This window comes from Heteronotia binoei, chromosome 9 (genome assembly GCF_032191835.1).
Source record: "Heteronotia binoei isolate CCM8104 ecotype False Entrance Well chromosome 9, APGP_CSIRO_Hbin_v1, whole genome shotgun sequence".
NCBI classification, from domain to species: domain Eukaryota; kingdom Metazoa; phylum Chordata; class Lepidosauria; order Squamata; family Gekkonidae; genus Heteronotia; species Heteronotia binoei.
The window spans coordinates 98,356,838-98,374,302 of record NC_083231.1 but is presented as its reverse complement, the minus strand read 5'-3'; the positions used below and the strand labels follow the sequence as shown (position 1 = coordinate 98,374,302).

Here is a 17,465-nt window from a genome sequence, read left to right as displayed (position 1 = left end):
AGGTGCCCAAAGACACAAAAAGTCTGGGGACCCTGGGTTAGAGTGTTGGACTAGAATAGGGTGCCAGTCTGTCTCCAACATAAAGAACACTTGGGTGACCTTGGCCAAGTTAGTTTCTCTTAGCCTAACCTATCTTATCTAGTGTAAAATGAAAACAGGGGAGAAGACACTGTGCGAACCCATAAAGTTGCCTTAAATGAACTCAGAACATTGATCTATGAAGGTCAATATTGTTTGCTTTGATTGGCAATGGCTCTCCAAACTCTACAGGAGAGAACTTTTGCATCACTTATTGCCTGATCCTTTTAAACTGGAGAAGCAAAGGGTTGAAGCTGTGACCTTCTGCATGCCAGATGCTCTATCCTTGAACCATTGCTTCACCCCAAGCCACAGACATAACCCAAGCTCATAAGAACATAATAAGTGCTCTTTTATTACTCCTGTCTCTTCCTTAGATTAAGTGCTGAAATATACAGCTGTTGTTCTGGTAACACTGGCACCCATCTTTGTTTCTATTTGATACTGTCTGATATCAAGAGCCAGTTTGGTGTCATGGTTAAATGTGTGGACTCTTATCTGAGAGAACCAGGTTTGATTCCCCACTCCTCCACTTGCACCTGCTGGAATGCCTTGGGTTAGCCATAGCTCTGGCAGAGGTTGTTCTTGAAAGGGCAGCTGCTGTGAGAGCCCTCTCAGCCCCATCCACCTCACAGGGTGTCTGTTGTGGGGGGAGAAGACATAGGAGATTGTAAGCAGCTCTGAGTCTCTGATTCAGAGAGAAGGGCAGGGTATAAATCTGCAATTCTTCTTCTTCTTCTTATTGTTTAACATCACCTCCTCATATTTGTCACTGATGATTCTGTTTCTCGTATATCACTTATACACTACCTGATACCACTTTCACACCATTTACATTCCATTTTCTGCCATTTATATGAAACTAATGCAAAAATAATATTGGAAAATTCACTAATTTTAATTTGAAGAATCTGGCTTGAAGAAAGGTAAACTGATGAGCGAAAATGAAACAAAACCCAACAGCTACTCTTGGATTGTTTCTCACAAAGAAAACACACCATTAACATAAGGATGTTCAACTCCAAGGCAGCTTTTGAAATGAAGTCTTACCCCTATGGCATGATGTGCATTTCTCATCAATGACATTCAGTATGAGGGTTGACATTTGAACTCAAAGTGTAACATTTCATCCTGCATATATGTGCCAAGCTTCATAGTGCTGTCTTCAAGCAAAGAAGATATTGCATTACAATGTATTCCATATCTTTCCTCCCCTCCCAATCTTTTAAATATGGACATGACCTGGTTTTTATACGTGATCCATGAGAGCAATCTCTAGATGAGAAGGCTGGAGACTCAACTCCAATATCACCTATGGAGGATCTCCAGTACTATACAGAGCAGTTGATCAGAATGGCATTGTGTCCTGAATGTTTGCACCAAGTTTGATTTGGACACTTTAAATCATCATGCAAACACAGAAACAAGCAGTGATACTATGCAAATACAGAAATAAACAGAATGCCAAGTATACAAACTAAACAAAAGACCTCATCCAATTATGTGACAGAAATGCAGGGGGTGGGAAAAGAACTTTATGAGACAACCCATAGCCCTGCTTGATTTTAAGCAGCTGAAGAAGGCTTGGAAATCCCTTGACGGGATTACAGTAAATACTTTTGATCCATTTAGCTTTAATTCACTTTATACCTGGTAGATTTACAGATGGTGAATGTACCATTTCCTGGCTTGTTTCCTGACCACAAACACACACTCCACCATGCATTATTTCCATACCCTTGGTTTTGTTTTTCTCTCCTGGATGGTGTTGCCAGAAGGCAGAGTTAGCTGATTAATAGGAGCTGATTCCAGTTGATGTAAAAACTCCAGTGATGGTTTCAGAGCATCCTTGAAATCAATAAGGAAGAGTGCTTCTTAACAGACTAAAATGAAGAACAATTACATATTCTGGCTGCATCACATTCTGTATTGGATCATTCACAGCCCTGGGAGTTGGTGGGCATGAAACCAAGGTGATGTAGAAATTAAGCAGTTGACATGGTGACAGATGGGATAAACCAAGAAGCTGATTGAACTGGTGTGGGTAAATTAGATCTGCAGTTCCCAAAACTGTCAGAACCACAACTACTGTTTAACATAACATGAAGATAGACATACAGACCAATAAAGCTGCCTTGAGTCAGTATTGTCTGCTGTGACTCTCCTTCAATCACTCAATGTTCTTAACTAGAGATGTCATAAATTTACCCAGGAACTTGTACATGCAAAATTGGCACTCTGGGTGTTGCCCCTCCATCTGACGAAATATGGATAATTCCTCCTCTTGCTTGTAGAAAACAGTCGTAGAGGATTATTTTTGATTAGGGATGGAAACAAACCAGGGAAATGCAGGTATGTGGTTCGTAATATGCCCAGTTCCTGAACCACAAAGTGTCAGGAACTGGTTTGCTGTATGAGGTTTATGATGTGGTACAGCAAGCCCAAGGATTGCTAGAGATACCAAATTTACAAGGTATCTCTGGCTGACTCTCCTCTACTGGCCCTCTGATGAGGATTGGAGTTACAGGGGCAAAGTTCAGCCCCCCCAAAGAAGGTACCCCTAGGGATGTGCTTTCTGGGGAAATGACAGGTGGTCATTTTGACAGGCGCAGCTTCAGGAGGTTCAGGAGTGTATTGAATGCACCCTGTAGAAGTTAGAGATATCAAATTTACAGGAGACCTCATTTTGATGCACCTCTACATGCTCTCCACGTCATGTGCATATTGGACTTATGGGGTCTGGGTTTTGCCCCCCCCCCAATGAAACTGTGCATGTTATGAACCACAAACCAAACTGCATATTCCTGGTTCATGCTCATCCCTATGGACCATCTGAACATGTTACACTGGGACCATCTTGGACAAAAGGCACATGGAACAAGAGCTGTACTGGAGAAAAATGATGGTGGTAGAAAGTGCTGTCAAGTCATGGCTAACGTGTAGTGACCTCAGGGTTTTTAAGGCAAGAAGTGGCTTGGCATTGCCTGAATAGATGTGGTTTGCCATTGCCTGCCTCTGTAGAAACCTTAAGCTTCTTTGCTGCTCTCCCATCCAGGTACTCCTATCCAAGTACTAACCTTGCTTAGCTTCTGAAATGTGATGAGATCAGGGCAAGGAGAAAAATAGGGTGAGATTAAATGGAAAAGCTGTCTGGATCCAACCCTTGTACTTTGGTGTTAAATAGATCTGGCCATTCACTGGAAGGGAAACCACCAATAAAATATTGCCACTGTTGATTGAGTTTTAGTCACATGTATAATCTGCATTTCATCACCTTTCCCCCCCATTCATCTCATCCAGTCCAAGATGCACATAATGATTAAATGGTCTACATGGAGTGAGCATCCCTGTCTGCAGCAATAGACAACACTGAGTCATTTCAGGAGAGCCTGGTTGTGCAACACAATGTACATGGTGCTATACAGTTACATCTGTGGCAACTCCTAATACAGAACACTTCTTCCATGAATGGATCTTCTTTGTTGGAACAGGGTGTGACTTCACCACAGCCCTATAAAGGCCAAGGAGATAGCTGTGAATGTTCTTGGTACCTTTCAAGCACAACTCAGAAGCCTTTGTACTGAGAACTATGGAACATAAATATTTTAAATAAATAGATTTTTCCAAGGCAGAATTATATAAATAAATCAAAGAATCTGATATCTAAAGGCCACTCAAGATTGATAAAGGGAAAAGTCTGTGACCTTTGAAATATGGGCATAAAAGGAATAGACAGACAGACAGACAGACAGACAGGATGATAGATGATAGATAGATAGATAGATAGATAGATAGATAGATAGATAGATAGATAGATTCATTCATTCATTCATTCATTCATTCATTCATTCTGCAGCTCTGGTTTTAGTTTTCCTTTAAAATATGTTACCGTTTTACTGTCTGGATCTTGTATTCTTCTCCAGAATCCTTCTCCAGCTGTGCTTTCCATAATGATGATTCCAGAGGGTTGCTGCGTTAGCATGCTGTAGCAAATTAAACAGGAGCCCAATAGCACCATAAAGACTAATAAAATGCATTCCAGAACAGGCTTTTGTGAGTCAGAGCTCACTTTGTTAGATGTGTGATGAATTGCATCTGACAAAGTGAGTTCTGACTCAGGAAAGCTTGTGCTGGAATAAATTTTGCTAATCTTTAAGGTATTTCTGGACTCCTTTAATTCTTCTGCAGTGCTCTTCATTTTCATTTGCTTTGTACCTGACCCCTGAAATTGATTCCTTTTGCACCTATGTCACCACACATTTGCAGCAATGTTTGTAAACATCACGGACAAGAGAAGTAGTGCATAATTTGGCACCCAAAGGAGCCATCTTCCTGGACACACTGCTACCCTTTTCCAAGAATATATACAGCAGGCGGCTACCCAAGACAACATTATTTTCATATTTTCCCTTAAAAAAGAGAGAGAAGGCATAGCATTTCTTATATCTCCCTGGGGTAATCCCAAATGGAAAATCTATGAATGATTCAAGACATTATGCCTTGAAATACCAGGATTCCCATTTAGCACACTATTGCCTTAAGGATCATTATGGGAAAATACTGAGTCAGCACAGCAATGCCTGGTAGGTTAATCCTTGCATGGGTTCGGTTCCAATACATTTTCAGAGACATTTTCTGTGGCTTCTCCAATATTAAGGAATAGCCTCCCAGAGGAAATTAGATCTGTGTCTCTATTGCAGTCTTCAAGGGTGTGTAAAACAAAATTAGTTAAAAACAGCCTTTTGCTCCTTTAGATAAGCTGTGAGCACCTTCAATGTTAAATGGGTTTCTCTCTGTGTGTGTGTGATAACTGTTTCAATGCTGTTATTTTTAGAACTATATCTTTGTAGTGTTGTTACACACTCTGGGTCCTAGTTATCTGGCAATATAAGGTCTGAAATAAACAGATATCCATGCATTGCCTTTTTTTGCAAAGATGCCCAGAAATAGAACTCTCATGAAGACTAAAATATGAGGTGCAAACCACGCATCCCCCCCCCCCCCCCCACTATCAAGCAAAACAACTGAAGCAAATATAAGACTATTTGATACTTATCACTGCTGTCATTATGATAGAATTAGGGATCTGGAAAAAAGATGTGCAGAACACATCCCACGAGAAATTTCACAAGTCTTAACAATCCCAGCCCCCCACCCCCGAATTGTTCAGCTGTTTCTGCCAAGAAGGAATCTCAAAATTAGCCACAAAAGTTCACATTAGGCAAAACTGACATTACATGGGATTTTGGGGATGTGCTGCCTAGCACATTTGAGAAATGTTATTGTTGCTCATATTGGGTCTGCATTCCTGATTTCCAAAAATCTTTTCTTTTAGGGGTTTTTTAATATCCCCAAAAATTCTGAATTGCCTAGAGTTGCCAGCTTGGACTTGAAAAATTCCTGGAAGTTTGGGAGTGAAGCCTGTAAGGGAGGGGTTTGGGGAGGGGAGGGACCTCAGCAGAGTACAATGCCATAGAGCTCCCCCCTCCAAAGCAACCAGTTTCTCCAGGAGGACTGATCTCTGTGATCTGGAGATGAGTGGTAATTCTGTGAGATCTCCAGACTCCATCTTACAGTTGGCAACTCTAAAAAAGCCTCTTGCAACTTCATTTTTAAGCCTGAAATGACAAAGGAAACAAACTGGGACAAGGCTAAAGAAAAGGTAGTATATTCACAAATACTTTAAAGAAGAATCCATGTATAGTAAGTCTGTTACAGCTGGTATCTCATCCACTAACTGGAGCTTTGGAACTGTCATTTCACTAATGACTAAAAGGAGAGAGAAACATAAAATGTGCTAATTGCACTGTGAATTATGGTATGGTACCTTTTAAAGAATTCCGTTGAAAGTGTGGAAGGTCTGCATTTGTAGAATGGAGCAGATTTATGCCTCTCTCCCTGTCATTTCTTTCTTTTCTTTCAGTTTTTCCTGCATACATATTTTAGAAGAATAACATGAACTGAATTAGATTTGTGTATATGAGAATCAGAGGTTCTGCATTATGATGCATCTTAAAAACAGGAGGCAAAATCCACTGGTTCAGATTTAGCCTTTTAGCACATGAATTTTCTGTTGCAGAGAATGCATAAGAGAATGCTATTGGAGTGCTTTCATTGCAGTTGAGAGAATAAGCTCCTGAGACTTGTGAACCACTTCATGGAAGTCAGCTTTATCTACTTGTGCCTATCATCCTGGGAGAGTAGATAATTCCTTCTCTCATTTGTGGTTCTATACCACTGGAGTAATTCCCCTTGTGGCTGAATTCCATACCACTCCAGCATCATCTGTACAATGCAGTTATGAGTGGGATGCAGGGTTGCCAGGTCTGGGCGACAAAATACCTGGAGATTTTGTGGGTGGAGCCTGAGAAGGGTGGGATTTGGGGAAAGGAGGGACTTCAATGGAATTGAGTCCACCTTCCAAAGCAGCCATTTTCTTCAGGTGAACTGACCTTTGTTGCCTGGAGATCTGTTGTAATAGCAGGAGATCTCCAGTGGCCACCTGGGGGCTGGCGATCCTAGTGGTTCTACAGCTAAGGTTACTTCTACAGCTAAGGTTACTATCACTGCTGAGGTATCTGAAGTGGCCCTATCTGCCTGACCCACATGATTTCTTGCTATAGAAGGCCGCAGAGAAATGTGAAATCCAGCCACGGGGGAGCAACACCCAAGTTGTTCCAATAACATAAGAAAAGCATCAATTAGGGACAGAAAAAGATGAACAGATTCATTTCTGCCCTCCCCCAAACAGGTGATGAGACGTGTCAAAGCTCACAACATTATGCACACACAAGCGGACTGTGTTAAGCAAGACTCTGGCTTAAAACTGTTCTTTGTAGAAAGTCTTTTTAAACGCTGTGTGAAGTTTGCAGGCAAAACATATCATATTTTTCCATAAATATATATTGAAGTACAAACAACCAGGTATTTCTCCCAGAGTTTCTCTTCATCAAATTTCCATCCTTCAAAAGAATATCCAAGTTATTATTACTAGTACTCAATTATTCCACTACCTTTTTTTAAAAATAATGACTACAGTTTTCATTTCTATACTTCTAATGGCTAGGAATTTCTTTCAGCTTTTTTGGCATTTGTCTCTATTTTAGTCAACAATGAAAATCCCTCGCCTGTTGCATAGCTCCTGATGACACTGGGGACATTATGCATGCACCCTCCAAGCTGCTTTGCTAGTAACATGTTCAGGTATTAATGCTTCATTCTCTCTCCCCTCCCCCTTCTGTTTTCTTTCCACAGGCTACATTTCTAAACAAAATGGTGAGCCAAACTCTCAACACAAAGGACAGAAAGTCAGTACATACACCCACCGAGGACCATTTTAGATGCACACCGAGCAACCAAGCAAACTCCTACGAAAGCAAAAGCTGCCAGCTGTCAAGCACGTGCCTCAGCAATCTCCTGAAAGAGAAAGATCTAGTGGAAGTGATCAAGCACACAAGAGACGCTTATGAGAGCCTCTCTTCAGAGGTCAACCAGAACGGCCTAGCTGGAGAAACACAAAGTACATCCAAACCAACTACCAAGGCTGAGAATGTCCCTGTTTTTGCTGGATCCCTGAAGGATCATGCTGCTATTCCCCGCCAACATTCTACTTTCATAGGAAGACTGGGACAGCCTCCCCGAGGACCAATCTCTTTACACATGTACAGCAGGAAAAATGTTTTCCTTCACCACAATCTACACACTTCTGAGCTTCAGACTTTGGGCCATCAAGATGGGTAGATGGAGTTGGCCTGTTTTCACAGCAGGCCAAGCCCTTCATTTAATGTAAGGGGGCACAACACTCTTTTGAAATGGACTTTTAAAGTTCTTCTCAGCTGCTATCTACCGTTCGTTTAGAAATTTATTATGGCTGTCCTAGGGTTGCCCAGTCCAGTTTGAGAAGTTCCTGGATATTTGAGTGTGGAACCTGGGGAGATAGGGGACCTCAGTGTGATGTCATGCCATTAAATTCATCCTCCAAAGCACCCATTTTCTCCAGAGAAACTGATCTCTGTAGCCTGGAGATCAGTTGAAATTCTGGGAGATCTCCAGGCCCCACCTGAAGGTTGGCAACTCTAGTTGTCTATGAAATCTGAACATTACATGAAAAGGAAGGAGAGGGGCAAAGGGAGGGGGGAGGGAAGCTAGCATGTTAACTTAAACAAGTAGCTGAAATTTTTGTCTTGCTGAAATCACTGAGTGTGAAATTCTGGATTTAGTGAAGTCAAAGTGACAACGTTTTATTGACTTCATAGTGGATGGGACCATCTTGATGGTAATTTTTTTTTTATTTTTCTTTTTGTTTGTTCTACCATCAATTGCTCACTTACCTGATATTTCAGAAGATGGTATTAAATAACATTCTGTTCTTTGAATAATGTTACTGTGAAAGTAGATGTGAGGAATGAATAGAGAATTAGTTGAAAAAGAAATATCCTCCCAGGTGGTACATATCGGAGGTGAGGTGACAGTGGTCTTTGGGATTTTTGGTTTAAGTTTTGTACAGTAAAATATGCTCACACATCATCTGTTAGCCCTTCTGTTGCTCATTTGCTCAATTCATTATCACCATACAAACAGGGTGATGGCCCAAAGAATTGCTTGTAGACCCAGAGCATAAAGACCATAGTTTCACCCTGTTTTTTATTCCAAGGATCTGATATTTGGAGATACACTGTCTCAGTACATCTATTCTATTTAGCTGTAATGACGAATACCTACAATGGTCTTTGGTTTTTAGCCCAGACTTCTAATTCTTTTTGCTCCATTTGGATGTATCGAATTATGGCAAAAATGTGACCAGTCTGAACCACAGGACTCACAGAATCATAGAGCTGGAAAGGGCTAGATGGACCATCTAGTTCAACCCCCAGCTCAGCACAGGATCAGCCTAAAGCGTCCCTGACAAGCCGCTGCTTGAAGACTGCCAGTGAGGGGGAGGTCACTGCTTCCCTGGGTAGGCTCAACAACAATCGTTTTTGAGAATCAAGTTTCCCCATTGGCTGGTATCCAGATTACTTTGGTGCAGAGCTTTTTTTGTAACAGGAACTCCTTTGCATATTAGACCACACACCCCTGATGTAGCCAGTTCTCCAAGAGCTTACAGTAGGCCTTGTAATAACAGCTCTGTAAGCTCTTAGAGGACTGGCTACATCAGGTGGTGTGGCCTAATATGCAAAGGAGTTCCTGCTACAAAAAATGCCCTGCTTTTGTGTAACCAGCTTTGAGGTATTCTGCTGGTCAAGTTACTTCCTGAGTAGCCTTTCCTTAGATATCTCCATCCCCATGCCAGATGGTTTCAGTTGGAGCCTCCCTTCATTAGTAGCCATGGTAGGACTACAGACGAAGTGTTAAGGAAAACAGCTTTACTGGAAGCTGCCTTATACTATGTCATTTAGTCCTTGTAGCTCAGTATTGGTTCTCCAACTGGCTGCAGCTGTCTGGACTCTCAGATAGAGAAGGTCTACCCCAACAGCTGCTACTTGAGATCCTTTAAATGGAGATGGCAAGTACTGAAACTGGAACCTTCTGCATACAACACATGTCCTCTGCCACTGAGTCACTGACCCTCCCTAAGGCTTCTATGCCAGAAAACACGTGTCCAGGATATGAAATGTCCTGATTTCTTAGTCCGACATAACACCATAAGCCATGACATTATTCCTGGATTGATGTAAAACCTGCAGGGATACCACATCAATACTGTAGACAAAGATTTAATATACCAGGTGTTTTCAATTAGGGCCTCATTCATGTTCCCTTGTAAATCAGAGTGTCAGTGACTGGAAACTAAAGTAATCAGTGTTACAGAACTGACAACAAAACAGTGGACCCGTAAAATGGCATTTGCTATTGCTGAACCAAAGTAACTTTAGACAGTGTGCTTGGTAGAGAGAGTGTCTACTTGTCATATTATGTAACTGGCTGCATTAATACCATCCCAGTGGCATTTAGAACACAGATCATAAAGGAATTTGAAATCATTCTGCAAAAGCAAAGCCTTTTGAGCTGTCCTTGACAGAAGTGTTCTTAGGTGATGTCTTTGTGGGGTTTTGTGTGAGTAGCTTAGCTTAATAGGTGGATGTGCAATACAGGTCTGCTGAAAATCTCATGGTGGACTCTTACCCCAATCCTACAAGACTGATCACTGTGTGGAAACAGGTTTATCTAGGATTCAGTGCTCCATGTGCAGTGAACCCTGGCCTATGCATTCATCTCTTCAATGAGGTTTGGCATATTCATCTTTGCCAATGCCAATCACCTGCTAGAAGGAAGGTTGATTCCAGTTCATCCTTTCTTCCTGAACAGGTGCAGTTAAAGTTGGCTGGATCAGCTTGGAGGATGTAGGTGCTGAGATCTTTCCATACAACATCATGTGCATATCCATATGCAGGGCATTGTGGATTAGGGCCAGCATGTTTTAATATGAATATCAATATGACTCAAAATCAGATGTGTCTCCTGCAGTTAAGGTACACATTAACAGTTTTCCAGGCTGGTACAAATTCTTAAATGTAGGAATCAGAAAACTAATATGCTATTATTTTATAAGCTAATATTCCATACATATGAAGAATAAGAAGATGCTTAAGAGAAGCAATCCTATGAACACTTACTTATGAGTTAGTCTCGATGAACAAAGTGGTGCATGCTGAAAATTAAAATAAATAAATGAAATAAGTAAATTTTGAGTAAGTATGCATAGGATTGGACTGAAAATATATTTTGGAAAACTCTGTAGCAAAAACAAGTTTTTACCAGCTAGACAGAGACCTATATTTTAATCCATTCTTCAATGTTTCCTGTTGAAACTCGTACAGGAGAATAATTTAAACTATTATTTATAAATGTGAAATTCTTTTGTTTTGGATGTATTCGGTCTATGTAGTGATACACTGGGACATGAAAACTCTTTGCATTTTAACTGATCAAAATTCACTACTCAAAATAATGATTTTGTGTGGGGGGGGGGCTCAATTTGTTTAAGCTGTGTATGTGTATTTCCAAGAGTATTGAGAACCAATGCAATATAATGGTTTAGAGAGTTGAATTAGAGAGTTGGCTCCTGGAAACTTGCCTTTGAATTCTTGCTGGCAAGGAGCTCGCTGAGTGACCTTGAGTCAGTCACACTCTCTTAGCCGGAAAGACCTCGCAAGGTTCATGTGAGGACAGAATCTCCATGCACATCCTCCAAGGGATTCTTGGAGAATGGATGGGAGAGAAATATGAAAAATAAACAGAAGTTTACAGAAGTTGTATAGAAATTGTACAGAAGTTAGTAATGCAGCATTGGAAAGGCAACTTCCAGGGCATTTTTTGTATCAGGAACTTTTTTGCATATTAAGGAACTTTTTTTCATATTAAGCCACGTCTCCCTAATGTAGCCAGTCCTCCTGGAGCTTACTGTAAGCCTTGTACTAAGAGCCCTATAAGCTCTTGGAGGCTTGGCTACATCTGGGGTGTGTGGTCCAATATGCAAAGGAGTTCCTGCTACAAAAAAAGCCGTAGGAACTTCAGTGGGTAAACTAATCTGGGTTGAGATATGCTATTCAGAAGATCTCTCCTGGTCCTTATATTGCCCCAAATGTCTCTGACTCCACTTCTTTCCTGCTCTACCAGATAAAATAAGAACCAGGTATACTTGAAGTATACTGGAAATAGCTTGATTACAGTGTTCAGATTTGTTCTTTCATTTCAGTTTTCTGCTGGTGACACAGCAGACTGAAAAGGGCACCTGACGCTTGTTCATTATGGGTTTCAAGTTGGCTTTATAGAGGAAGTTGCAGCCCTCTCTCAACTCCGCCAATACATTGATCATAATTCCATAATCAAAGCAATGCTTTCCTCAATACAAATGCACTATTCTACAAAAATCAAGGAACCTCTTCCATTTTATACTTAGATAATGCTTCTTTTTTCTTGGGCTAGACAAAGTTTGAATTACATTTTGTAGCTGGGGGGAAAACGAATTGGCTTGATCTTTACAATAAGGCAATTTAAATTCTGCTATTTTCTTGGAGGAATTGTGTTTGGTTTTTTAAGCTGAAATTTTTTTGGTGCAAATAGAACAATGCAAACAAGGGATATTTGCAAGACATATCCTCTTGTTGCTGTTTTTGTATCAGTATTTTTCATGCATTGTTACAGTATTTCTAGTAGTTCTAACATGTAAGTCGCCTTCTCCATGGAATGGATAGCAATGTACAGTGCAACCGTTTCCTATAAACCAGTGCGACTTTGCACTATCCTCTTGTGTATAGTGTAACTCATAAAACAACAGCATGCAGACATTCTTTCAATGAATGGATTCCTTTGTACTGAAATCTCTAGTTTTCTAAGACAGTTCTATGTATAAAAATGATTTATACATCTTTCCAAGGCTGTACATATCCAACATATCAGTCATCATGCAAGGGGAAAGGGCTTTCTTTGGGGCTGATGGGCCTCTCTCTCTCTTTTTTTTTTTTTTCATTTTTCTGATTGTGTCTATAAAACAAAAGCTTAAGTCTTGTAAAACTTCTGTTGCAAATTGCATCTTCCAAAGCTGTGGATGGAAAATATGAGTTCAGGGTTACAGTGGAGGTAGAATTGGCATTTTTAAAGGAGAAGGTAATCCTACAGGGTGACGGGAATGTTTTTATTCCAACCAACATCCAGTTCTGGGATAAAAATGAAACATCTAAGAGTTCTTCATAAATTTAAAAAAAAAAGCCATTTGTGATGAGATACATCGTCATTGTTCTTTGGATTATTGGGTAGGCTTGGTGGTGCTACCATTAAAGTATAATATAATTAATAATGGCCCAAGGACACTAGTAGAAATACACAGGACACAGTCCTGCAAAAGTTGACCAAGAATGTCAAAATGAAAAAATTTCATTCTGCAATCCCATTGTTTCCTCTTGAACTCATTCATGATTAACTTCTGAACTATTGGTTAACAGTAGCTCAGAGCAGCTTTTATTAATGTTGTGGTCTACAGCAATGTGCAAGCATACAGGTGAATTGCATATGACTGGAAAAACTCAGAGATGTGCTTTCAACATCTTCACTCTGTCTAATAGAATAAAATCTGTACTAGAGCATGCTTAATAGTCTTGTTTTTATCACATAGTAATCCTTTCTGCATTGGGAAAAGAAGTGGCCATGTACCTACCAAACCTAGGCTACTTCCTTCCAATGTTGTCACAGTGTCCCTTGGTGGCTGAGTGCCATTCACCCAGGAATCTGTTTCTGAAGCAAAAATACATCTCTGTAATCACTGCTGCATCACTGCTACTTCTGTACAAAGATGGGCAGCTTGAAAACCCCTTGTGATTGTACGTATTTCAGCCTATTCATATGCGTGCTTTTAATCATACAAGATATTCAGCACATATTGTTTAGAGTAATACAAGTATTAGAAAAATGTAAAAAGATAGTCCAACATTCTAAAATCTTATATCAGTATTCAGACATTAGTGAGGTCACTCTTGGGCTTTAAGGGTCAGAGGATGGTAGCTTTCATTAAAGAAAGGTAGCCTTCTGGACCTGATAATCTTTATTCTTCAGCTCACTCAGTCTCTAGAAGTCAAAGAGCTTCCTTTGGCTATCCATGAAAATCTCACAAGTTCATGTTCTCTTTCTTTTTACAAATTCCTAGACTAACATTTAAATTAGTTTTGTTCTCATCCAACTGCTAGCATCCTTAATCATCCCCTTGGACAGGTTCAACAGAATATAATCATTGAAAAAAAAAAAATCAGCTGGGTGAGCAGCCATGTTGGTCTGAAGCAGCAGAACAAAGTTTGCGTCTGGTGGCAACTTTAAGACCAACAACATTTCATTCTGGGCATAAGCTTTTGTGTACATGCACACTTCTTCAGTGCACACAAAATCTTATACCCAAAATAAAACTTTGTTGGTCTTAGGGTGCCACTGGACTCAAATTTTGTTCCAGTGAAAACAATGTTCTCTTGTTCTCTCTCTCTCTGGCTGACAAGGGACTGATTGTGACAGGATTATACTGCCTTGACTGAAATCCTCTACACATAACCTCCACCTGCTAACTGAACACATAGAAAGCAGGAGTAGACAAGAGCATGTTGGCTCTGCCATCTGTCTCCACACAATCGCTAGCTCATGAGCACTACACTTACATGTGGAGGACGTGTCCACATGTACATCCCTCTCCATGATCAGGGACATTGTTTTCCAAATGTTCCTGATCATCTAAAGGGAGCATACTCATGGACTTATCCTCCATGTACAGGAGCCATGTTCAAGAGCCAGTTGTCTTACCTATCCTCTTTTTACCCCACTCTTCCTTCAAGGACATCAGGGTTCTCCCATTTTTTTTCCATTGCTATAACAGTGCTATTAGATGGGTTGAACTGAGAGAGAATAACTGGCCCAAGACTACCCACTGTTTCATTGCCTAGAGGAAATGTGAACCTGGGTCTCCCCATTCCCCATCCAGCACCCCTATACCAAGCTGGCTGTCCTTACCTATACCCAACTCCTATACCAGACTGTTTGTCCTTAAGAACCACCGTTCCTATTAAGCTTTACTCCTTTGTCTTCAACTAAAACCAAAGTTTAAATATTCTACAGCACTTGATGCTCACACATTCATGGCTTTGTTATTCTTGTCAATCCCCTCCTTCATACTACTCTGTTGTCTTCCTTCATTTCAGTAAGTATACCTGGCTATCAAAGTATAGATGGCCAATTCTTTGGAGGGGGCAAGAATTAACTCTTTATATTCATGTCATCCTGTAAAATGGAAGGCTGGCTGATAGCTGTATAGAAATAACCTGGACAAGCTAAGGCGTTGATTAAATGTTTCAATGCTTGTTCATGAATTATTTGTATATTGGGTGTACCTTCAATTTACTTTTTGTTTTAACACCTCAAAACACAGGCAAAGGCTTGTGGGTTTTTTGTTTTTTTAAAGTGACCAATGATTCAGTCCTAACAGTTAATGTGCAAATAACAGAGGAATCCTAGGCAGGATTGCACCCTTCTAGGTTCAGCAAAACCACTGAGCTTAGAAACATCTAACTCCATTTAGGATTGCACTGTCAATGCTTAAGATAAAGTAATGAGATTTTCTGACATCAAAGCACCTCATAGGGTACTTAGTTGAGGGAGTGAACCATATCTGATCCTAGAGGAGCACAGAATTCATTAAGTTAAATTTTCAAAGTCAAACACACACACACACACAAAGCTGCTTTATACTAAACTGGTCCACCATTTCCACTGCTGTCTACCCAGATTGGCAGTGGCTTTTCATGGTGTCAGGTGGACATAATATTTTAACTGTGGATGCCAGGGGTTTGATTTGGGACCTTCTGCATACAAAGCAGAGACTCTTCGACCGAGCCACACACAATCCCCAAATAGCTATCAAATATGTGTGGGGAAAGACTACACATACAGTAGCTTGAGAATTAAGATGTTTGGTTTCTTCACATACAACTTTGTCCTGCTAAATTGTCAGGCTTTCTTTTCCACCTCATCAGTTTATTTTAATAATCTCCTCCTACTTCTTTTTATGCTTAAACATGCATGGACAGCTCCAGGCTTGTAATAACTATAGTACGCCTTGCCTGTTTTTCTCACCCATAATATTAGTTAGGTTGGGGGTGGGGGGAGTCAAAATCCAAAGGGGAAACCGCTGATATTTCCAATGTTGTTAAACTCAGAAACAAGAAGTGAGCAGCAGATGTTCTGCAGAAGTGTGATGGAAGGGACAGGAGTGACAGATTGGTCTCCCTTCTGAGAGAAGCAGTACAGAGTTGTTCTCAGTCATATGCAATCAAGTGGAGCTTATAAGACAGCATGTTCTTGCAAACAAAACACAAGATAATAATATAACAGGAGAGTGTGGTAAACTGTTAGGCATGCAAATGACAACTTCTTCCCATCCCATGCCACTCCCAGCTGGGAAGAGGGAAACCTCAAGAGGAGTAAGAGGAATGGCATCAGCAACATCTGCAAGGCTCCCAGGTATGAGCCGCCTTTAGAGTCCATCCTTCCAAAGAGATCTTATAATGTCTTTAACGTCATAGTAGGAGAAAAGGTGGTACTATGGCCAAAGTACATGAGTCCGAAGTCCCTAGTAGTCCTGCTGGTATCATGGATCCACAGATCCAGTTCTCATTGAGCTCCACTTATACCACCCAGGCCTGGTTTTCTGGTCAAGTGACCAAAATGACTGCTTTATGGGTGGTAAACTGGTGGGGGGAGAGTGAGTGATAATGGAGGAGGGAGAGGTACGGCTTGCACCTGGTGCCACCACACTGCTGCGCTGGACCCTGGTCCCTGTAGGGACAGGAGGAAGTGATCAGGATTCAAGGTAGATATAGACCTTTCAACCCATTGCAGATGAATTTTTTTTTTGGGGGGGGGGATATATTTTCTTCACATACAGTTAATCTAGCACCTTCATTGCTGAAGACCCCCTTCAATCACCTAACGATATGGTGTATCTCATTATCAATTGGTCCAAATCGCAGACATTGTATAACTGAATGGAATACAAGTGATAATGCATTGCAGAGGTCTTCTGTATATCTGAACTGCTGCATCCTAGCATATTCAGTGTTGGTTTTTAAAATTCTGTTTTGGAACCAAACTCGGACTACAAAGAAGTTCTACATTGCTTGTTCATTCTCATATTTGAAATGTATGTGCAATATGATTTGATTGTTTTAGATTCAGTCTGCTTGCACTGACTTTAAAGTATAGACTCGGCATTTGGAGAATGTAAAGTCAATGGGAGGTTCATCATTGGCGTAGGTTTGTTAGAAACTGTATGCAGCTGTCTCAACATGGTCATTACCCTTTGCATAAAATCCCCAGTGTGTGCACAGAGGTCCACTATCAGCAAAGGCTTCCAGTTCACTTCAAAGGAGAATCAATGGTGCATGGACACAAATGATTTTTCAAAGTGAATGAGAAAGCCCATTTACTAAGGGACTCCATGTGTTCACTGGAGCACACAGAAATCTGGGTTGACACAGCTGTCCGTAATAATGTTTGAGCAACGCATTGTTAAATGTCTTTCTTCTGTGTCTGAAGACATGGGATTTAAGGAGTTGTTTTAATTTTTAATGTGAATTTATAAAACTCTAACCATGGATTCGGTTGGTGTTATTTTATGGACCATTTAGTTACGATTATTAACAGTTAGCATGATCTTGTAAATGATTATCCGTCAATTTAGTCTTTTCATGGTAGGTTTGATGGAAGAAAACAAGGATGCTATTTTTGGATGTTCAGAAATGAAATTTCTGTTATTATAATGCCCCCATTGTCAGCTCAATGATGTTCATGCATTTAAACTGTTTTTTTTAAATAGGTTTTTTTTTTCTTCCCAAAGGAAAACTGTTTAATAAAAA

The 17,465-nt window shown here is 40.5% G+C and overlaps 1 protein-coding gene across 1 annotated transcript in view; it reads left to right on the top strand.

Annotated features, from left to right (window-relative positions):
• Positions 1 to 7,940, top strand: part of CCSER1 (coiled-coil serine rich protein 1) — an 892,842-nt gene extending 884,902 nt beyond the window's left edge. Inside the window, exon 9 of the mRNA XM_060247055.1 lies at positions 7,333 to 7,940. Within this exon, the coding sequence (XP_060103038.1) occupies positions 7,333 to 7,818 (486 nt within the window). The 3' untranslated portion in view covers positions 7,819 to 7,940. The remainder of the gene's footprint in view (positions 1 to 7,332) is intronic.
• Positions 7,941 to 17,465: the final 9,525 nt, after the last annotated feature.